We start from the raw sequence: 23,226 nt of genomic DNA, 5'->3' as shown, positions 1-23,226 counted from the left end.
CCCATGTTGTAGTTCATATTCACTGCTTGCTCAGATGTGTTCAGAAACTGTGTCAAAATAAGCCCTGCATTTTTCTCAGTAATATCACCTGTCCTGCAGCAACTGTTTCTTCTGCAGAGGCAGTCAAGGGTTTTTCCCCTCATCCTTCAGGAGATTTCAGCAAGTTTGATTTTGAAGTTTTCACCAGTATGGTTGGTGAAACTTTTCCTTTACAATCCGTTTTACATTCTGTTGCAGTCTGCACTGTGCAGTGCATGCACTTTGGGTGTGCCATTTCCTACATGGTTTTCCCCTAACTTGTTTCTCAGGTAATACTCACATGATATTAAGGCTGATCATGCTGTGCCACCCAGTTCCAGCAGCTTGATTCAATGGCAGTAACAACACACAACAAACTGCTTTGTGCAGATGGAGAGAAGCAGTGCTTGGTGAAATAACTAAATCTGAAGTTTTCCTTAAGTGCCTCCAACTGCAAAGAATATGACTTTGTTATACTCTAATAATGACAAACAAAGAATGCAGGAAGAATCAGCTAGCTAAGAGCAGTCTGACTGTACTGAACACATTTTAATGCTGAATTTAACTATGTTTAGAAGTTAATGAGCTCCTGTGGTGTCCACACATCCCCCATCAGTGATCTGGAAGCAGTGCAATGCCACAAATTAACGTTCACATTTAAGTTCTGTCTCTGAAAGGTTTGGGGTTGGTTGGTTGCAGAGGCAAGGAGTTGCCAAAGCAAACGATAAAGCGGTTTTCTTAAGTGAAATTACCTTTTCTCTGCTCTGTTGTGGAAACAGTGTCTCCTGGATACAGCATCTTCCATTTTTAAAGCTTTATTGTACAAAGTTGTTATTCACATAGATGTTTTGTTACTGTCTAGATGACTTCTGCAAGTGTATTTTTTTCTTATTTAATTCCCTAGCTGATACTGGTTGGGATCCTGAGACAAACAACTGCTTATGACTTTGCAAAGAAATTGTCACGCAGAAGTTTTGCTCTAAGAATCAATGCAGCTTCATGTTTGGCTTCCTTACATTTATTAGGTTACCAAAAAAAAAAAAAAAAAAAAAAAAAAAAGTACAATTCAGTGTTGTTTGTTTTTAAGGAAATTACCGCAATGCACACGACGTTCTTTTCAGTATGTATTCAGAATTAAAGACCCAGAAGATTAAAATTCCTTCTGAGATGGCTACAAACCTTATGATTCTACACAGCTATATTTTAGTGAAGGTAAGGAATGGAGAAGCTGAGTTCTTACACACGTTGCACAGTCTGTGGTTTACTGAAGTGTGCGGATGGGTGCTCCGTATTCATGAACTGCATTGCCAAGGAGGTGTTAGTATGGACTCCAAGTGCAAGCTAGTGGTGAGCTTCAGGAGAATCCATACCTGTTTGATGCTTCTGCCTCTTTGGTTAGGCTGTTCTCTTTAAAATACTGAATAATTTAGAACCTAAGTATGGCTTCCTATGCATATAGCACTCATACTTAAAAATATGTGCACTGCTTGTACTGTTACTAGTCAGAAGCAGATCACTGCTTTTCTTTAATTGAAATTAGGCAGGGCAGCCCAGGCTATTTCTGGTGGCCAACACCAGTGGCCAGTCAGGAGGAAGCCACTCAGCCTTTGGCCTTTTTGCACCCCCCTGCCTGCCAGCCATCAGGCAGCAGCCTGCTGGTTGTGGTCTGGAGAGTAGAGAGACCTCTGGAGAACAGCTCCCATTATCTCTGGTTCTTCCTTTAGAACTTGATACGCGCATGCTCAGTTTCACTAACAGGCTGGGGGCGTGCAGCTGCCCAGAGGACAAACACCAAGAGCAGGAACTGCTCTCTGAAGTCACCTCGGTGTGTTTGTTGTATTCCAGACTCACGTGAAACGTGGCGACCACATGAAGGGAGCACGTATGCTTATACGTGTAGCCAACAACATCAGCAAGTTCCCATCACGTGAGTACTGACAGCGTAAATGAGTGGGCTGTGCTCTGCAGGGCAGCTCAGGGGTCACTGTTAGAAGGTGCCTGGGGTGCTTCCTCAGTAGAGAACCTCCAGGAGAGATTCCTCAACCAAGGTTAATGTGTCCTTGAGCACCTCAACTGCAGTGCTAAGTAGCCTGAGCCATGCATGAAGTCTCAGGATGGATCCAATCAGCTGATGTTCTGTGAGGTTCTATCACAAAGTTGAAGTAGCCTTCTTTTGAAAAGGCTGCTTTTTTGGCACGTGGAACATTAGAGGGAAATCTTGATGCTGCTGTCATGGATGGCTGCGGTACTGATAGCGCACCTCTCCTCAGCTGTGCCCACACAGGCTGTTACATGGGTCAGTCTGCCTTCTCTGCTAATTCTCAGCCAGTAGTAATCCCTGTTAGTGTTTTATCTTTTTACAGCCAGGGTTCTCTCTCAACACATCGCTACAATGCAGACTTTACACAGCATAGACCAGATCTGGGAGAAACGGTTACAACTGAAACACTTCCAGTGCCAGGCTGTGCTGCAGAGGCACCAGGAAGGAAGAGGTGAACCCCTGGTTCTTGGGTGTGGTTGCAGGAATTGCACAATTTGTGCAGCTGAGTGATATAGAAAAATTCTGTCATCCTTCATCGATGTCCTATTAGCACAAAGGTTTTATATGGTAATATTAGTACATAATTATTGCTATTGGTTCGTTTTGTTGCAGACATTGTACCCATTTTGACTTCAACAGTAATTGAGTGTCACAGAGCAGGATTGAAGAACTCGGCCTTCACTTTTGCTGCTGTGCTGATGCGACCTGAGAATCGCAATAAAATAGATCTTAAATACAAAAAGAAAATCGAAGCAATGGTCAGGTGAGCAGTGTTCATCTGTACTTCCAAACATTTGCCAGGCACCAGAAGCACTGTTCAAGTTCAGAGAGCTTGAGTTTTTATTCATGTTTGTATGTTACTGCTTAGGCACCCAGACAAAACCGAGGCAGAGGAGCCAACAACAGCCTGTCCCTACTGTGCATTCCAGCTCGCAGAGTGTGAGCTCTTATGTCCCAGCTGTAAGAACAACTTGCCGTACTGCATTGCAACGGTGAGTGCCTCTTCTACACTGCGAGAATGAGCAGAAAGCTGCTTTATTTTTTTTCCATCTGCACTGTGCTACTAGATTCAGGTGAAGGCTTGGCAGTTCTGTCCAAGCCGTTGGCAAATCGGTGACACCCAGACCTCTGGGGCACTTCCCATGTTAAGTACTGGGCCAGTACTGGTTTCAGAATTGGCGATGCTGACGCAAAATGAGAAGCCCTACTGGTTTTGTTTCTGGGTTCTTTACAGTCTGTTGAAAAGGGACAGTGTACATTTCCCAGTGAGAGCCATGCATCTCACCTCTGACATGTCAACACTGTGGTTGGCTCCTGTACATGAACATTTCATTTCTGCTAGGTCAAAGGGATTTGTCACACTAGAATTACAGAATAAGTACAGATTTACTAAAGCAGGAAGCAAATAAGAGAGTTAACATACTTGACTTTTAATATTAAAACTAAAGGATTAGTCTTACAAAAAACATTAGCAGTTTCTTAAACTGTTTTACTCCATTGGCTTAGTACATGTCTGTTCATTTCTGCTTCAGGTATGAAGCTGTCTCTTGGTTATGGTTCCTTTACATCACCGTAACATCATCAGGGCTGTCATTTTTCTCATACCTTTTGATAGTGTCAAAACAAACCATTGCTGCACAATGTATTAGAGCACAAATTGTTAAACAGTTCAAGGCACTGTTGCGCTTCACGCTGTTGACCATGATACATAAGAATTTTCTGCATCAGAGTCAACAGGAAACCAAAATTTAAAAAAAAAAGCAAAAAAAAAAAGCTGTTTCAGCTCTCCTGCTCTGTTCACAGACAGCTGAGCCTCACATGGCTCTGCTGGCATTTTTTGAACCTCATGCATCACCAGAACTCTCAGTAACTTTACAGTCACCTCTTTCTACTCCTGTATCTACATGAGCAATATAGAATTGCTAAACTAAAATAATTTTTAAAGTGATAATTGCATTCTTAAATTGATAAAAAAAATAAATACGTATTATAGTGAAAACCTTGTTTATCATTTAGAGCTCCTTTTCTAGTCACAGTATTTACACAGTAAGCAAAGTAACACTGTAACGATGGGTTTTTTTTTTCCATTCCTTAACATCTTTAGAACTCCAGTGCTGAGACTTTTTCCACAGTAACTGCCAGGTGTAGCAGGGGGAGCACCTGACCTTGAATGACTGCTTTCTCTTGCGTGCAGGGTCGACACATGGTACGGGATGACTGGACTGTCTGCCCCCACTGTGACTTTCCTGCCCTCTATTCAGAATTCAAGACGTAAGTTGGGATTTTTTTGTTCTACTGAAAGATGTCAGTGTTCATTCCATCTAACATACTTTTAAGGCCTCACTTTCAAGTGAAGCAGCCCAACAGCAGCCACTGGAATAGGAATTTGCACCTAGCACTGGGTGCAGACTAACAAAGCACTCCTCATTTAAATCCTTGTGGTCTAGCACCAGCTGCTATGGTCACAGTCTGCTGCCTTTTCCTCATGCCCACTCAGCCAGCAGCAGCATTCTTGGTGGGGCTAGCTCTCAAATGTTAAAAAAAAAAAAAAACAAAAACCAAAAACCACACAACTCACCTTTTCCCCAACTAGCCAGAACAGCTGCCACTCCAGCCTGTATCTCTTACACTGCATGTTACAGGACTCTCAGGCACAAATGCTTGATCGTGTTACAACCATCCTTTGACCTGTTGCCCCTCTTCCTTTAAAACAGCATGTTACAGACTGAAAACGTGTGTCCGATGTGTTCCGAAACAATCAACACCGTTCATCTTAAGAAAATAAATGACTGCACGCAGTACCTCAAACAAGATGACATGGACAGCTAAGTTCAGGTACGTATGAGAGCCTCTTTTTGTGGGGCTTTGGGGGGTTTAGTTGCTGAGGTTGCAAAGTTTTGGGTTTTTTTAATTAGAGAGCAGGGCTCATTTGACAGGGCAATAGCCACGTTTCCCAGCAAGGACAGTTCAGTGTTCAAGAGTTTAACTTACAAGGCTGCATCTCAATCCCGCAGGTTGTTGAGGTGCAGATTTAACATTTGCCCTTAAGTACACAGAGGGTATTGCTTGCTGCCTTTTTTTGTTTGTTTGTTTTGCTTCCTTTGCCCTTGTTCTCATATTCAACATCAATTCTGAGCTCTTATTGCTTTAGTTTCTGTTAAACGGTTCTTAAGTTTTTAGGTATTTTTTCTGGCTTTGATTGCAGCTGTAAAATTTAAACACTACAAATTTTGGAACTAAATCCCTCTCGGCTTTGCTTTTCTATGGCTGTGGGATCAGTTAATTAAAAAAAAAAAAAAAAAAAAAGCCTGATAGATGCAGGAAAGTCAGAACCTCTGCCAGAACGTGCTGCGCCTTCAGCAAAAATAGAAACCTCATGTGAAACACATTTTATTGTAATTCTATACACTGCTTAATTGCTATAATGTACAAATGTGCAGATTAGGATTTACTATTTACAAGATTTCAGTACATAATAACAGAGGATTTTATAATAAAAACAGCCCTGTGAAGACTTGCATAAACACCAGGTAACTGCACTCCACATTTGCATCATGTTCATGCTCCCTGGTGCCTGTTCTACAAGAGTAGTTATGGCTTGTAACATACAGCACTGCCCCGTGTGAGAACAGGAGCTACAGCACCTCTATAAGAGGAGCACTGTCAATACACGGGTTCTGTATCACCAGATCAGTTAAATGTTCCTGACAGAAGTTAGATAAACAAAGTCACCTCCAGAGCAAGATTATTCTCTTTAATGTCTTGTTTTCTCTTTTCTTTTACCTTCTTTTTTTGTTGTTTCTTCATTTTTCTCTCTTTTTGGCAGCTTGGAAGGCTTCACCTTTTTTTGCTACAAAGAGAGTACAGGGAAAGTTTAAAATTCCTGGAGTAACCTGGCAAAAGGTGTAAATCAAATGCAGTGAATTAAAAAGGAAAAAATAAAAAAGGGAGCAGGGGGAAGAACCTCTCTCCCCTTCCCTTTCAAGCATCACATTTTGAAGTGCAATGGAATACAGACACTGCAACATTGTGACAGTTCCCTGGCTTAGCAATAGATGCAGGGAAGTTTGCTGCTGCTGTCTGTAAGGACGTGCCCAACACTTGGGTTATATTCATTGATGCGGTACAAAGATGTCTCACTGTGCTCCAACATTCTAGCAGAAAAAAAAAAAACAATGAAAATAAACTTTTTTTTTTAATACTACTAAAAGTAAAGAACTTAAGAGATAATGCATTTAAAATCTGCTCTGGGTTTTGTTTGGCTTTTGATTTTGACGTGACAGGTCCCAGAAAGTTAACATAAAAAGAAAAAAGTTTAGTTTGGTAGTATAGTGCTGAGGAAGAGAAATCACCTTGATCATTGCATCACTTTCAATAGTATCTTGCTCCTCCTCCTCAGATTGGATCTCTTCCACATTCAGTTCTTCGTTCAGTTCAGAGGTCCCCATGGATCCTGACTGCCGTCTAGACATCTTCACAGAATGAAGGGAATATGGAGTCAGATGCACCTCTTTGTTGTAGGCACGTGTAAAAGCTGCCTTGACCTGTTAGGAGGGAAGGAAACACTGAGCATCAGCTTAACAGTTTATTTGTATATTTACAATCTCATTTTCAGTTGACATAAGTACTGTACCTGCAAATCCACAAATGGAACAGTGAGTTGAATGGCTGATTGCACCTCTAACTCATTTCTTTACTGGACTTCTTATAGAAAGTCTTACCAGAGAAAACTATCCCTCACTTCTGAAATCATGCCTTACTCCAATCATCGCTTTTTGGCACTACGTCATTTGTGAACAACTGTCATCAAGGATGGAGTGCAAGGAAGGGTGACATTTCATCCAAAATCTGACGGACACACTGAGAACTCCCTGAGAATGCATTAGTTTCACAAGAAAAGAGCAAATATCCCCCTGGTTTTATGGTTTTGTTCCCCTTTTTTTTCTTAAATGTCTTAATAAAAATATTTTTAAAGTAAGTGTTGTTACTTACGTATGTTACCTACATTATGTGTTTTACATGTGGCCAAGACAATGCCTCTTCACTGGATGGAACCCAAGGCACAGGGTTGGACACCCATGTTCAACCTACCCCTAAAACAACTGAGGCTGCATCCCTTAACAGGATGCCTCGACAGCTGAACTGCTATGGATTTCCATGTTCAATTAAATTAGAGTTCACAAGAGTATGCATTTGCATCTTCACCAGCCTTCAGCAGCACATCCATACCATAACTATCATTGTAAGACTTCCTTACAAAAGATGTGAGAAGAAAAGTAAATCTTACCTTGGGATCCAACTTTGAAAAAGGGCTGGGTTTACCTCCCCACATGCTTATTTCCATTATGTTTTCAATGTCTTCTTTCATCAGGCAGTAAGAGTCCATGAATGCTATAGCATCCTGTACCCCATCTGCTCCAAAGGCGGTCAGTGGCTGGATGAGTGCATCGCGCAGATGAGACAAATATTCCATATTTACTGTCCTCTTGCATGCCTGGGTTCTTTGTCAAATTGAAAGAGAGAAATACATCTGTCAAGCTCAACACAGCTCTTCTCTAAACACAGCCTCTAGTTAGTCTCTCAGCAAGTGGATGCTCAGCTGCCTTAAGAGCTCACCACAAGCTGAGGTGTACCATAGATCTTTTGTCACGCTTGGATTAGGGAAAACCTGATGCAAGGTATTCAGCACTCAAAAACCCAAATGTTTGGGGAAACACAACCCTAACTTAAGAAAAGAAGAAGTGTCTTCATTCTGACTGTTGTCCAGAATAGCGATATAAAAACATCACCAACTATCTGTGAGGATACTTCTAGAATACACATTTAAGATTGTACCAAGGACAGCACGGAGTTATGGCAAGTAATGAGCTACAGAACAAGATGTCTCTGTTGACACACACCAAGAATCAGTACTGCCTCACCTCAGGCTCATGTGCATTGCCAGTTCTTGGATGATACGTTCGTGTTTGCCCGTAGATGAAAATTTCCCCAGCCAGCTGGGAAAGACAGGGAACTGGGACATGTAACCTCTCATCAGCTCCCCAGGAAGAACACTCGAATAAATAGCCTGAAAGGAATGACACACACACAAAACTCAGAACACAATGGATCCCATCTCACTGACACCCACCTGCACTGCTACACTCGTTTCACTGAAAGCAGCTAAGTGAACAGAGAGAGCTCCACACTACACACAGTTCACCTTAAGGCAATCCCGGCTGCTAGTTTCTGTTTATCCCTTTTAGATTTCATCTCTTGTACCACCCTATTTGTTACCATGATGTAAAATATCTGAGAAGTGATGACTCTTTAAAAGTGTGTTTTCTTTCTAAATAGTTTCTCTGGCTTAGAGTCACACAGACAGCTCATTTCACACCAACAAGCCCTATCATCTCCAGGAGATGGACACGGTACAGCAAACACTTCACAAGAACACAGCTGCTAAAAGATTTAATTATGGAGCTATATAACCTCAGAGGTCCCTTCCAACTTGTGGTACAATACATTCTCTGATGCCAGTCGTGGTCCTTTACACACAAAAAACCCAACCCAGTAGCCTCGTGGCATACATGAGTACTGACATCAGTTCAGATGGTTCTACAGTTTATAAAGAAGGTTTAAGTTTTCTCAGTGTTTCAGAAGACTGTTTCATGATACAGCATGAGGTCACCCATGTCATTTATAGGAAGCTGCTCTACTCCCAGCAGCACAGAAGCATACTCCATAAAGCACAGACTATAATAAGTCATCAAATTACACTGACATTTTGAGGTTTGAGTCTTACACACTGCACCCCATAGGTAAAGCACACAAAATGAGTGTGGAGTGCTCACCTGTGTTGGTAGAAGGTTCCAGTTCTGCTTGGTACGAATCTGTTTGTCCACCAGATCACCATCACATATGCTATCAGCAGCTCTACTCAAGAGCATCAAGTGTTTCTTCAGATCTCCTCTGGAGGAAAAGAAAAATTGATTTTAATACAAAGCAAAATAAATACAGGAAGGTTTTAGTTTAAATTTTACTCTTTGTGAAATTCTACATGAATTTAGGGTATGGAATAACTCACCCAGCAGCAGCAGGTTTCACATGCACATAGTTCTCTTGGACAAAGAGAGGTGCTAGGGAATAGTCATGGAAGAAGAGATCCGATTTGTCTATAAGAGACATACGAGAAGCCTCCTCTCCAGCAGCAAAAACCTTCCGGACAACATCGAAAGGGCCCTAAATGGTAAAGGTATTTCAAAAAGTGGGTTGCAAGGCAAACAATTAACACTCAGCACGGTGTCAAGAGAACTACTACAGTGACTGCACACAGCAGTATCTGGACTCATCAGCACAAGCTCAGTGTCTGGTACCGTCCCTTTTGAATGTGCCTTTTCAATAGTGCCTTGCCAGTTTTGAGAACTGAGTTCTAATATTAAAAGAATTTCCTCCTAAAGACAGCAATCAAAATGAGAAGAGATGAAGTATGTATCTTCCTCAGAAGACAGCACATCAAAACATGGAAGTCAGTGCTGGATTAACTGCTGGCCCATTACTTGTGGCAAGACTGACACGTACTGAAAACATTTGACAGCGCCTTGCACATCTAGGCTGTCAGTGCTTCACTTCAGAAGATGCTTACAAACCCAGTAATGGTATCGAAATATCACACTACCAGTCAGCCCCATATTTCACACGTACCAGTTTGATATCCTTTTTGGCTCTGCCGGCGCCTGTTTTGGCCTCATCGTAAGTCAGTGATTTGTCTTTTGCACACCACATATTGAGATTATGCAAAACCTAGAAAATGCAAGTGACAACGTGGTAGCATAAAAACACTTCAGAAGAAAAGAGAAAAGCCTAATCTCTATACCTAAATTCATGCTAATGCTGAAATGGCACTGACCTGTCTGATGTCTTGATTTGCTGCCAGGATTATCTCGTTCATAGCAGGGGGTGGAATTTTCAAACCTTCTTTAAATGCAATAGACATCATGGCACCCTGTAACACAAACAGTTCTGAGAAACTGACAGAGATTTCCTATTAATTCCTTCCCTTACTGAGCATGTTATCAATGTGCTGGGTTGTTTTTTTGTTTTTTGTTTGGTTTTTTTTTTTTTTTTAATTAAGTATAATTTAAACTGCTTTCTTTCTGAACATACAAGTCAAGTCAGTCCTTGACACTGGTAAAAAAAAAAAATAAATAAATAAATTTTAAAAAATTAAAAAAAAAAAAAAAAAAAAAAAAATCAAAAAAATCCTTGGATGTATTTAAGATTGAAATCTATATCTGAATGGCTTTGAGATACTTGAGTCTTTCCTCCCATAAAGCCAGACAACCCCATTTGGGAAAGCAGAGTAACTCAGTGAAGTGACCTGCTGAGTTTCAAGCAGTATTTTCCAATTCTCTATGAACTGTGCCACACAGAGATAAGATCGCTGCTGGTAATTCAGTGCAAGCCATGCAGCCATCTTTACCTTAATCTGTTCCAGACGAGGTCTCTGAAAACGAAGATCAAAACAATAGTGGACCAGGGAACGAATTTTCGGATGGTTTCGATCGTTACACATACAGATGATGGGGATCTTTGTGTGTCTAATCAAACCAATCAGTTCCTGCAATTTAAACACATTGTAACAATTGCATCAAGTACATCAGAAGATGAGAATGCTTAAATTGTCATATCAAGCAGCATTAGTCCCTGCCTTAAATCAAATCTTTTTAAGATTGAAGTCAATAAACCAGCTCCTTGCTTTAATTGTATTTCCAGAGTGAAAATGTTGCCCCTTTTTCCTACTTTTTCTGCACGTTATTCTCTTGAGCTCCAAGAGTACTGACATCTAGCCAAAGACCAGTTTGACCCAGACTGTGCCCAGAGGGAGCACCCATCTTCAACCATTCCCTGCCACAAGCAACGAGGAAGCAGAAGTAAAAAGATTGAGTGTTCCCTGCTCAAATAACTCAGCCCTGCACATTGAGCTTAAGCTACCATAGCAATCTTTGGCTGTTCTAATGGAGGTGAAATTCAGTTCAATTTCAGATCATGCAAGGTAAATACGTGTATCTGAGCTAAAGGTCTCTATGCTCTTTGTCAAAGTACTGCACTGGCCATTGTCTACTGAAGAAGGCAACTGTCTGTCATGGTTCTATGTTTTTGTTTTTGTTTTTTTTTATGGTTTCAGTATTCCACATCAAAACATCATGTAGTGTACGGGGTATTAAAATGTCACTGCCCCAATTCCAAGTACCTATCCCTGTACATTACAGCAGTCACGGGATCTAACCCTTCCGGGGTGGGGGGGGCGCTCTCTTGCTGCCTTGCAGTGGGTGCTGGAGGGTGCTTTCCTAGCCATTCCAACCTTCTCAGGTTTGACTCGGTCCCGGGAACTCTCTCTCTCATCTTGTCTGATTTATTAATCTCAATTTCAACTAAATTGTATATATTGTGTTATTTTGTATTCCGATATTATAGTAAAATAAGTTTTCCTCCATAAAAACAAAACAAAACAAAAACAAAAACATAGAACCATGACACTGTCCTAAGCTGGATTACAAACCTTCCACTACTGGCAGACATCAGCTGCAGAGAGCATGCGATAAATTCACCCTCCAAGAATAAACATCTATGGTGCACACAGCTGAGCTAAAAGGTTTGTGTGTTTATTTGTTCTGCAGAGGTTGGTGGTTTTGTTTTGTTTGTTTTTCTAAACTAAATGTCTTTTTTCCAATTCTATCACTGCGTAATTCTCACACAAAGATACATCACTAAAACAGGTCAGTGAACCATAATCTGGAGGGACTGTGACCCACGGCTGAAGACAACAGAGAGGCATGAAATATGGCAGGCACTCTGCAATGGCATTAGCTAGTAACTGTAGTAGTTTCACCTGAATCCCTCCTCTGTCTTCATTGCCTGCCATACCATCCACTTCATCCATGATCAATACGTGTTTCCCACTAACTGATGAGGATGTGCCTGAAAATGAATATGGACAAGAAAATGAGATTGCAATACAATATTTTATTCCTAAGGGAATAAAACAGGATCTTGCTCAGAGTTTTACCCAGTGTTTCACACATTATGAAAGCCCAACCTAGACAGCTGAAGCAGCAATGAACCTTTTGTCCGAGCTCTGCCAATGTGCTGATATGGTATGTTCACAGAACAGAGCTGTCTGTAACTCACGTCACCGTCCCAAAATTAAGTGCTGGGCAACAGAAGAACAACCGCAGAGTCCTTCAGCAGCCTGTGCTGATTAACAGCTTATCCTCTTAATAATAGGATTTAATCCTATGTTGAGGATGAATTAGCACAGCTTACTAAATCAAGCTACTCTTATTTGAGCCTGATCACTTCCACATGATGAGCACATCCAATTCCTAACATGACTGCGCAGTAAGGAAGCTCTGTCCCTCCTGTAACTGCTTACAGCCAAGCCCACCTTCAAACAAGACATACCAGAACAGAAATCTTTGATGGTGGTGTTGTTCAGCGATTCAGCAACTACTTCCTTTAGACTGTTCTTACTTCGAGTGTCACTGGCATTCAGCTCCACGTAGCTGTACCCCAGTTCCTAGTCCAAACATAAAACCACACAGAAAAGTGAGACCACACAGACTGGTGAAGAACAACAGCATACTCAATTTGAAACAGTATTTTCAGAATTCAAGAAGAAAGCTTTTGCAACATTACTTCCAAATCTAATCTGTGGCTTTGATTCCTCTCTCCCTTTATCCTCTATGTTCTCACACTCCAGAAATACTTATAATCAAGCATGGAATAGACATGCCAAAAAGAGAACTGTTCCACCTCTCACCCCAACCCAATCCCCTCAAAAAAAAAAAAAAAAAAAAAAAAAAAAAAAAAAAAAAAAGAAAAGGGGCAAAGATTTTGCTGTGAAAGATAAAACTGAACTGTCCCAAGGGACAGAAACAGAACTATGAGCCAAGGCTGGCTAAACTCTATAGTACTTCCAGATGCGTATCCAAATCTCATGCACAGAGTCAGGAAAAGCAACATGCCACATCCCACAGAAAGCTGATGGAAAGGAGAAGCTTTTAACTATTTAGCAGCTAGAAAATACATGACTCCTTCCGCAGCTGCACCACTTCACAGCAGGGCTTGTCTGCCTGCAGTCCCTGAAGGAACATAAACCAGCTGCTCCTTTATCAGCAAACTCTCCCAGCACATGCATAGAGCTGCAGCAGGGTACTGCACACAGCTTTATTCCTTTAGCTTGGATAACCCAGTTTTGTTAGCCTTGTCTGAGAAGCAGAGCTGAGCACTCTGCAGAGAGACCTACAGCAGCCGTGTGTGAGCTAGGTGGAAAAGCTAGAAGCAGAAAGGCTGCACCAGTGCAGAAATCAGCAAAAGTCAGCACACTCAGCTCCAGGTGCAGCAACAGCCAGGGAAAACAGCTCTGGGTTATCGACCCTTGGGTTGGCACAAAGTTCTGAGGCCTCTGGAAATGGGGAGAGGGATGAAAGAATGAAAAGGCTGAAGTTATTTTTAACATTTGAATTGTAGAGAGAAGGTGAGCCTTATTTCCCAGTACAAAAGACCAGACAGCTGATAATTCTTCCTGACCCTTGCAAGCTAGCAGTATCTTCCTAAGAATTCTTGAGAGAGAGATCTGTAGTTAAGAACAAAATCATCTGTAACTCACCACAGTATCACTATTAATAACTCAGCTTTAAAGGCATTCCTACCATACCCAGTCCCCAGCTGACTGCCATGAAACAGTGGAGTACAGTGTTGCACTGAGTTTGCAAAGACTAATTTCTAAATTCAGATTTTGAAATGGACGCCCAGCTCTGTCAGTTTCTCTCATCGTAAAGAGACAGTCAAGTCAGGGAAAGGTATCTCTATTAGTTTAAAAAATTAAAAAAAAAAAACAAAACCAAAAGTTTGCCAAAGGCAGTTTCAAAAAGCTTGCCAGAATTCCAGTGCCTCACCACCCTCTGAGAAAAAAGTTCTCCCTAATATCCAATTCAAATCTCTCATTTAGAGCTATTACCTCTAGTGCTGTCACTGCACTCCCTGAAAGAGACCCTTCTCCAGCATCCCTAGAGATCCCCTCTGTTAAGCACTGCAAGGCCACACTGAGGACTCCGTAGCGCCTTCCTCCAGGCTAAACATGTCCACATCCCTCAGCCTCTCTTTGTGGAAGAGGTGCTCCAGTATCTGACCATCTTTGTGGCCCTCCTATGGGCCACCTCTAAGTCTGTTCTGACTAGGCAGAGCTAGGCTGGGAGCAGAACCTGATAGTTCAGGCAGTAATCACCTGCACACATCCATATAAAGGATCAGCATAAAATAAAGTCTTGGGAACCAATTTTCAAATTTGAAAACTAATGATTAACAAAGACTCACCTTACAAACTAAAGAAGCTGTGGTAGTTTTACCAACACCAGGTGGACCAGAGAGCAATGCTGCTTTAAAACTAGAACCATCATCTTTGCCTCCAGATTTGTTGGTCTTTGCTATAAAAGAAGATTCCAGGTTTTACATACATATATAAACTGCACATTTTATGTAAACCTTTGAAGATATCAACTATTACAGGAGTTTCACATTTAAGGCTTGATACGAGTATCAAAAAATAAAATATACACGCATCTTAAGCATATGGGCAAAAGCACTTTAAACTGTACCAGGTAAGATTCTAAACTGAAATATTAATGCAATAAAACTATTTCAGCCATTTTCTGACAGCAATATCATAGGGAACAACACCACAAAAGAAACCAACTACCTGTGACAGCGGCAGTGAAGCTTAACTACTACTTTCTCACAAAAGAATGCCTGTAGGGTTGCTCACTGCACATGACAGTGGCTACTTGTCAGAGAACCTTAACCACTCATCTCGTTCCTCACACATGAAGCCAGCCCTCTAGACATATTGCTAGCCCACATTTTCCCCACGTGTACAGCCAGGTTAGCACTGATGACTATTTCTCTCAGTGAAAAAGAATTGAAATAGCCTGGATGCTATTTATATAGATAGTACTGCTAGATTTTTTTCATCTGCTTTGGAAAACAACAGTCACATTTACACACAGTACCTTCAGACAGAAGTAGGGGGTAAGCGAGCAACTGCTTCAACAAAACACTCAGGCTCAACTGTTTCTAAAAACCTGCATCTGAATTTCGAGTCATTCTGTTCATACTGCGTAGAGTTGCTCTCCCGTCACAGAGGGCCCCCACCAGCATATGGTACCAAGCAGTGCAACTGGCACAGAAGAACAGAGAGAAGTTGACCATGCTCACCACCTTGTCCATCTTCTGAGGTATTCCTGTGCCAGCTTCGGAGCCATCGGAGGAGTTTATTGGCACAGCTTTGCTCCCCCTGCTGTCCAATTATCGCCTTAAGAGATGCAGGCTTGTATTTATCTACCCATAGTAATGCCTCTGTTTTATTTTCACTGCTCTCAGAAACCAAGGTCCCCTTATGTTTGGGGGCTTCTTTCTTCACCACAGTTTGATGCTCAAAGTCCTTAAGCTTTCGAATGGCAGTAGTTTCTTTCGTGACAGATCTGAAGGTACCTCCCTTTTCAGGTGTATGATTACTTTTCTTCCTGTCAGCTTCCCTTTTGAGAGGACTAAAATTCCTTTTGCCAGACTCCGTTTTCTGTGGTGTCTTTTTCTGTCTTGATTCTGTCTTCTTTGCCTTAGGAAAATTAAACAAAAATTAAAAAAAATATATTAATTAACGTGCTGTGCTTGAACATATGCAGAGGCATGCATAAGAAAGTCACAGAGCTTGTGTACTGATAAACACCCTGAAGTAAACCAAGGAACGTTCTCTGAAAATTAAGCCACTGTTAAACAATGCCACCAGGTTGTGTAGCAGAACCCACTACACAAAGTGTCCAGGTCAGCCCAGGAGTAGTCCAACTTGCAGCACTCTCCTTCCTCACTGAGTGTGATGTATTATGAAAAGAAATCACTTGAAACCGATGACTGTCAGGTTGCAGAGAACAGGCCTTCCATCAGACACATACAGAGGAGAAGTGCAGATCTTAAACAACAATTCCAAGTCTCAACTCTAAAAGCAATTTAACACTAGGAACACTTCCAGGAAACACGTTTTCAAAAAAAGTGAAGCACTCCTCTCAAGTACACACTTACAAGAGAACTGCAGCAGCAGTCATTTAAGAAAGCAGAGAAGGTATTTAACCCAAAACAAACAAAAAGGGAGCGAAAGCAATTGGTACAACCTCAGAGCTGCTTCTTGGGATGACATCAACAGTATATTTACATGTGGCAATTTATGTCTAGCCACATCAGAAATAACTGCAATATCACACAACACTTTTTTTTTTCTTCAACATTTTATCAGCCACTACAGGCTAGATTTAATTGCACATAAGTATATTTAGTATGGTTTAGGAGGTTTTTTGTTTGTTTGTTTTCAGTAAAGACTGTTATCTAAACACATGGTTATTTATAGCTCTAATATGCACCAGTACAGTCTCTGGGTACCGTATAAAAATCAAAGAACAAAGAATGCTAAAAACTAAAGCCATCTAAGAGGATACAACAATCCCTCAGACAGCTACCTAAAATACCTAAATGTGAAAAACAATGTCAGAGAATAAAAAGTTATAGTAAACCTTATCAGTCCTAGGTAGAATTTTTAAAACACAAATACAGTTTTTCAGTTTCAATTCTTTTAACCTATGAGGTCAAGCTGACAATCACAGATAAGGCTACTGTTCAGTGAATAAAAGATCAAAGCACCCTGCAATTAAAAAAAAAAAAGAAAAAAAAAATAACAACCAAACCAACCTCTGTTTCAGCTGCCAGCTCATACTTGGACTTCTTGCCTGGCATGGTTCGAACAAGATCAAATAGGCCATCCTCATCAATTATTTTTGTCCCTAAAGCTGACGCCTGGGGCAAAAATAAGAATTAAGAGTATGGTAAATGAGAGCTACATAATTCACTTCAAGATCCTTTCAGCAAAGGCGACGCTTACAAACAAAACAAAAAGCAACAGAAGGCTGTTGTTCTTAATGTATGTGTGCATAAACAAAAATAAACTGAAATCTAAAAACTGAAACTAACTATGCTAAGTAACTTTTCCTTTTTAACACGTTTGTAATGCTCACTCTTTACAGAGGATAAATGAAAAAGTCAAGTCAAGTAAATTATTTCTTTCTGCTTCCACTTCCTCAGGCACAATGCTCACCTTCTCACACTTAGACTGCCCGCAGTCTCGTCCCATAACCAGATAGTTTGTCTTCTTGCTGACATTGCCAGTCACTTTTCCTCCGTAACGTTCAATCAGAGACTTGGCCTCATCTCTTTCAATGGACTCCAGAACTCCTGTAATTACGAATGTCAGGCCTTCCAAGCAGTTTTCAGCTCCCTGACAACCATAACATGGAAAATACCATTCAGTGATGCAGTTCTACAAATACTCCTTCAACCATGAGTTGTTGTGGTTTTTGTTTTTCAAATCTTTACCAGATAGAATCAAGTGCTCTATGAAACTTTAAAAATTAACCCAATCTACCTAGCTATAGATAACAGGTGTAGAAGTTCAGAAACTATTAGAAGGAACTGCTCTCAACAATACTTCACACGTTGCTAACCTGACCCTATCACATTCCTAACACTTTCTGCTTCAAGCTCAGCAATGTCAGTCAAAGGAGTGACAGCAACCTTCAAACACTAAGACCAGTAACTATTTTACATCAGCATGGCTTCATAAGCCAGATAAGGAATTTCTCAGTATATTTTCTTGCATTCAATCACTGCTTGGCATTCCAATTTAGCCCCCCTTCCCCCCATTAAATAAACCTCAAATAGTGCAGTTGATGCTTGTTAGATCACTTGTAACTAGAAGCCTATGATGCACACCACTTCTACGTAGAGAAGTTCTACTGTAGCCAAGCTTACTTGAGGTATCTCTTTGGAACCCAGAGCTTTCGGACCCTCGCGATTGAGGAAGCTTCTGTAGGCTTGATAGTTGCTTCGTCTCTTTTCAGAGTCCTCAGGACTTACAGACTTGGGCAAAAGAAAAATAAATACACGGTACATATAAAAACACATTTATTAGATACATAAAATGCAATGAAAAACGCAAGGATCACAGTGTAAATAATTCCTATGGAACAAAGATAAAGGAAAATTAAATGTCTGTTTTTATGTACTAGAAAGTAACACCAAAGCCCGTGGGATTTTTTTGTTGCTGTTTGGAAAAGGAGGTTGTGAGGTTTTTTTCTCTGGGGTGGGGAAAGTGAAGGGGGTGCTTATGGTGATTTTTTTCAGTCATACTTTGTTTTATTTAAAGAACTGTATCCAATATTTATTCTCAGTTTTCACATCTTTATCTGTACTCAGCATATATGTGTTCACTTTACTAATGAAGTCATTACTTTAAATTCACATCCAATTTGATTCCAGAATGATGATCAGTTACTGACATGCTATAATATGCTATAGTAAGAAGTAGAAATGCTAGAAGTAGATTATAAGTCATGTAAGCTTTTTTTTTTTTTTTTTTTTTTTTTTTAAATTTAATTCGGGCAATAAAAAGGAAAACCATGAAATTACCAAGGTTGGAGGAGATCTCAAAATCAAATCATCAGCCCATCAGCAGCATGCCCACTAACCATGTCCCTCAGTGCCACATCCATGTGGCTCCTGAATGCCTCCAGGGATGGCGACTCCACCATTTCCCTGAGCAATCTGTGCCAATGCACACCGCTCTTATAGAGAAGAAACTTTTCCTAGTATCCATCCTGAACCTCCTCCATTGCAACTTGTGGCCATTACTTCTCACCCTATCAAAATGCCACAGGCTTTCAACTATTATTTACATGCAAAAAAAAAGATATTTTTATTTTATGATTAAAAGGTACATTTTGCAGTAGCCAACAACTGTTGGAATATGTTCAATCACTTGTTACTGAATCAGACAGTTAAGAGAACACTGAACTCCATCCCTATGTAACATTTTAACAGTAAGAAATGTATTTCAGAGGCAGGAAATTTCAGAGGGAGGGGAGAAGAAAATAAGTGATGTGTCTTTAGAAGTATAGCGTTCACAAAATCACCTCTGCTTCATTTGCTGCCAAAAATTCTGCATTACACAGGCTTTCAGGAAGTTAAATGAGGAAAAAAAAAAAAAAAGTACTTCGCTGATGTTTCAGTGTTTGCGCACATCTTAGAGAACATTAAAAAATGCTCAATTCCTTCATGTAATTCATCTGTATTTGTCCAGCTAATTTATCTCATACATTTCTAGAATTGCTAGGAACTTGAGTTCTACTAAGATTCTAAATTCTTAAAAAAACACCCAAAGTACACACAAAAAAGTACCTGGATACAACAGTGACATACAATAGGAAAATTGCTTCCCTGTAAGCTCCACCAAGCCAACTAGGTTCACATGAACAGCTCCTACCTCAGCCTTCTTGGGAGAAATTTTCTCCTTCTTGGGTGTTCTTTTCTCCTCTTTCCCCGTAGCATTTTTTTCTTTTGATAGTAAATTTTGAGTGCCACTTTCCTTTTTAGTAGTCTCCTCCTTCTGTTTTAGAGCCACAAGCTTCGAGGTAGGTTTCAAAGGCAAGGTTTTCTCCGTCACTGCCCTTGCTATTTCACCATCATATGACCGTGGATGTAAGTTAGGCTCTCTTGAATTTTCAGATTTAGTTTGTTCTTTTACTTCGGCTGCCGAGTTTGTTGCTTTCGCTTGAAAGAGGCAAAGGAGGGAGAGTACATAGGTAAGAACATACTGAAATTTGAAAACATTTCACCAATCCACCCTATTAGACACCCACCTCTATGGGATTGTTTGTATCTTCCTGTCACATTAGGACTGCTCTTGATGCTCAACACCGTTTGCTCCTCCGAATCTCTCCGGGCCTAAGCAAACAAATGATGCCAATCAGAAACGTGTGTCCCAAAACGCCACTAAGCGTTTGTTTCTAACTGTTTGTTTGTTTTATAACTGTTCAGTACATCAGACTGAATGACGTGCACAAAAAAGCTGCTCCCTACCACAAGTGAGAATACTATCAACAGCAAGCAGATGAGCAAATCCTACATCCAGCCATACACGTAATTGTTTTTTTAATTCAAACAGCAGACAAACTTCCAGTTTGTATGTTTCAACTCTCATAGCAGTAGCACTAGCAGAAGTGTTTGCAATATCCAGAAGAGCTATCCTAACTTCCAAAACTCCAGATATGTAACACAGGAACTGTTTTACTGTACCATAAGTGGTCCTGCGCCTCACACAAGCTATGGCAACTAGGAGAACTCCCATCACTGGGGTTAGAGATAAAACTGAAGATCCCTGCTTGCCCCTTCTCTCTGAAGATGGAGCATATTCTCTTCCTTCCTTTCTCTCCCATCACTTCTCACCATTCTGTGCCCTTAACTCACTTTTCTTGATCTGGTCCTCAGGAAACAGAGGAGCTAAAGCTGACCTAAGGTATCAGCCCTCAGCATGTCACTTCACTTCAGGTATTAGAGAGACGAGCAGACCATTTCTGTGAAATGAGCAGGGATGGATGTAAAACTTTAACCTAAAGGATATGATCCTTTCCATCACGATCACTGTTCAAATGAAGAGCATCACTCATAAGTGTGTACGTTCCCTTGGAACTGAGACTGGTTCAAAAGCAAATCTCAGCATGTTGTAGATGATTGCAAATGAAACAAACTTTCTCACAGGAAAAAAAAAAAATCCACTGTGAGTTCCTAAATTCATAAAAAATCAAATTTGGATCAAGATCGTGAACTGTGAATGGTTGGAGAATGGAAAAATTATAAGGAGAATCATTCAACTATTTAAACCATTCTCATACTTTAGGTACATGCCTTCATCCATTGAGATCATACATGGAAATAATAGTTAAACCACTGGTCTCAGCTGTGGTATGGCAGTAACAAAGGCTTTTTGCCAGACAAAATAGATTCTGACCCACTCGCTATAAGATGAAACCTACAGACAGGTACACGTGCCATGACACAGATGATCTCCACTAGCAGAAGGAACAGAGGAGACAAAGCAGCTTAGATGCATCCACAGACAGCTGAGACAGACTTCATTAGAGCTATAACTTAGATTTACATTTCAAGACAGACAGCACAAAGATATATTAGTGTTTGCTGTTAGAAATGACATAATTTACTGAGTGAAGAAATCCCATGAGGAAAGCGTAAAAAAGTGAGTATGTTATTTTCATGCAAAAAGATTTTTTTTGCTATTTTTAAGGCATTTGTGTGGAAGCTTCTTAATTTTAGACACAGATGAGGTGTCTCAACAAGATAAGCCCTAGCAATACAATTTCGAAAAACCAAAGTTTAAAAAGAATTCAACCTTTTTCTTCTGTGGTGTTTCATCCAACATTGCCAAAGTTCTAGCAAATTCTTCATCTTCATGCAGCTGTCTCTCCAGCTGGGAGGAGAGAAAAGAAGTTTTAGAGAAAGGAAGTTTCAATTCTACTATCTTTTAAAACTCTCTACTGTTCAAGACAAAATATCTAAAATAAGATGGCATATAGTTGGGGTGGGTAGGAGGGAAGGGGCAGGAAGATGGGAATATCCTACCAGCTTACCAGGTACAAATAAATTTCTGAAGGTGGCACTGCAGAATGACTTGTTGCCCCAGAAATGACATAAATAGTGCAAAACTAGAGTTTGAGTTTGTTGCACCAGACGTGTTAACAGGCCCATACAATCTGTTTTTGAAGTTGTTTTCTGTCCCTTCAGATCTTTGTTTCACATAGCAAGGTGAGTGCAACACATACAGTTTCAATTGATCTTCAGGTAACCTCTTCTATCAAACATGGCCCTTTGGGGAAAACCTCTCTTCCTTAATTCAGTGAGCATCACTGTAAGTAAATACCGACCGCTCTTCCAACAAAACAACAAAATCATTTCATTACTATCTTAATGTCTAACATGCCACATTGTAAGACTCAAGCAGATGACCTTGTAACAATAATATACCACAGGCACTGTTTTCATGTGCCCATAATGATTAAAAGAATGTCTTCCTTGTTTCCCCTTGATAGGGGAAGGGCACAGATTACCAAACACAAACCAGACTGAGGCAGATACACACCTGACAATGCACATTCCTCTGATTATGTCAGATGATTACAGAGTTATAGTCACACAATTGCTGCTTTTGTTGGAATCAACTCAGTTTTCCTAACATATTATTTAACTTTCCAATACAATAAAGCCAGATTTATCACACCTCTGAGGATGTCAAGGATAAGATAATGTTTTGCACCTAAGATATCTATTTCTAAGGATGCTCAATACCACCAACGGGAAACGAACAGATTTTCCCAGAGTAAAGCCAACACGTGTGACAAGTGTGCCTTTGTCTCAGGGAATAAAACACACACAATTGCAAGGAAGCAGAAAACAAGTTCTGTGTGAAAAACAAGATTTTAGACACCTGCATGGGTAGAAACAGTCTGCAGAGACAGAAAATAGGTGAAACGTTCTATTTACGTAACTGAAATAATGGCTATAAATCACTGCCTGACTAAGTTTGCATAAATCTGCAAGAGTTCAAGCAAAACAGAGGTGCGTGTGCACATGTAATTTATAGGATCCACAGAGAGTCTATCTTCATTTCTTAACATTTTAAGTTAAACAAACTGCCCCGGCATACAGCAACAGATTTATACAGCTTTTACCTCTGAATCTTCCTCAAGCTGCAGTTGCCTAGCAATGGCCTCATCATCTAGTGTGCTGTCTGCGCTTTGTGAAGGCTATATGTAAGAAAAAAAACAGACCAACAGTTCAGTTTGCTCAACATTTTATAAAAATTTCATTTTGTGTGCTTCTAGAAAAGGACTGGTAAGTAGACACGCAGCATTTTGTCCCTAACCTATACACATTTAACCAGGACTGTTTTCAAGAGGTTTTGCTATCCAAAACAAAACCACGGTGTAACCTGTGTATCGCTTCTTCAAATAGTACTGAACATCTCTAAAGCTACCACAGCTGCTCAGCTTCACAGGACCAACAACTACACTGTCAATTTTGAACTTCCTCCACACTACACTTGTTGCTTTGTTATTCCATGAATGCATACACTATAAAGCTCTGGAAAACAACATTATTCCTCTTCCCCCTGCACAAGCTCACCACACCCCACCTTCACCCTTCTCTAAACTATAAGCTACCTCTTTGTTTACTCC

The 23,226-nt window shown here is 40.5% G+C and overlaps 2 protein-coding genes across 2 annotated transcripts in view; one reads left to right on the top strand and one right to left on the bottom strand.

The window, feature by feature from the left end:
- Positions 1 to 4,888, top strand: part of WDR19 (WD repeat domain 19) — a gene marked incomplete at its 3' end in the record, with an annotated part of 34,701 nt that extends 29,813 nt beyond the window's left edge. Inside the window, exons 30-35 of the mRNA XM_079534141.1 lie at positions 1,106 to 1,230; positions 1,864 to 1,945; positions 2,672 to 2,822; positions 2,928 to 3,051; positions 4,254 to 4,330; positions 4,774 to 4,888. Of these exons, the coding sequence (XP_079390267.1) occupies positions 1,106 to 1,230; positions 1,864 to 1,945; positions 2,672 to 2,822; positions 2,928 to 3,051; positions 4,254 to 4,330; positions 4,774 to 4,888 (674 nt within the window). The remainder of the gene's footprint in view (positions 1 to 1,105; positions 1,231 to 1,863; positions 1,946 to 2,671; positions 2,823 to 2,927; positions 3,052 to 4,253; positions 4,331 to 4,773) is intronic.
- Positions 4,889 to 5,813: 925 nt separating this feature from the next.
- The window catches only part of RFC1 (replication factor C subunit 1), a gene marked incomplete at both ends in the record, with an annotated part of 31,174 nt that continues 13,761 nt past the window's right edge, over positions 5,814 to 23,226 (bottom strand). The window contains 20 exons of the mRNA XM_079534625.1: positions 5,814 to 5,909; positions 6,412 to 6,603; positions 7,347 to 7,560; positions 7,981 to 8,126; positions 8,893 to 9,010; positions 9,126 to 9,280; positions 9,743 to 9,841; positions 9,948 to 10,043; positions 10,521 to 10,658; positions 11,931 to 12,019; positions 12,503 to 12,617; positions 14,417 to 14,526; positions 15,305 to 15,713; positions 16,835 to 16,939; positions 17,238 to 17,417; positions 17,951 to 18,058; positions 19,461 to 19,747; positions 19,837 to 19,921; positions 21,384 to 21,461; positions 22,720 to 22,794. Of these exons, the coding sequence (XP_079390751.1) occupies positions 5,814 to 5,909; positions 6,412 to 6,603; positions 7,347 to 7,560; positions 7,981 to 8,126; positions 8,893 to 9,010; positions 9,126 to 9,280; positions 9,743 to 9,841; positions 9,948 to 10,043; positions 10,521 to 10,658; positions 11,931 to 12,019; positions 12,503 to 12,617; positions 14,417 to 14,526; positions 15,305 to 15,713; positions 16,835 to 16,939; positions 17,238 to 17,417; positions 17,951 to 18,058; positions 19,461 to 19,747; positions 19,837 to 19,921; positions 21,384 to 21,461; positions 22,720 to 22,794 (2,895 nt within the window). The remainder of the gene's footprint in view (positions 5,910 to 6,411; positions 6,604 to 7,346; positions 7,561 to 7,980; positions 8,127 to 8,892; positions 9,011 to 9,125; positions 9,281 to 9,742; positions 9,842 to 9,947; positions 10,044 to 10,520; positions 10,659 to 11,930; positions 12,020 to 12,502; positions 12,618 to 14,416; positions 14,527 to 15,304; positions 15,714 to 16,834; positions 16,940 to 17,237; positions 17,418 to 17,950; positions 18,059 to 19,460; positions 19,748 to 19,836; positions 19,922 to 21,383; positions 21,462 to 22,719; positions 22,795 to 23,226) is intronic.

This window comes from Tetrao urogallus (assembly GCF_951394365.1).
Source record: "Tetrao urogallus genome assembly, chromosome: 4".
Taxonomy (NCBI): domain Eukaryota; kingdom Metazoa; phylum Chordata; class Aves; order Galliformes; family Phasianidae; genus Tetrao; species Tetrao urogallus.
This window is presented reverse-complemented; position numbering and strand designations above follow the sequence as displayed.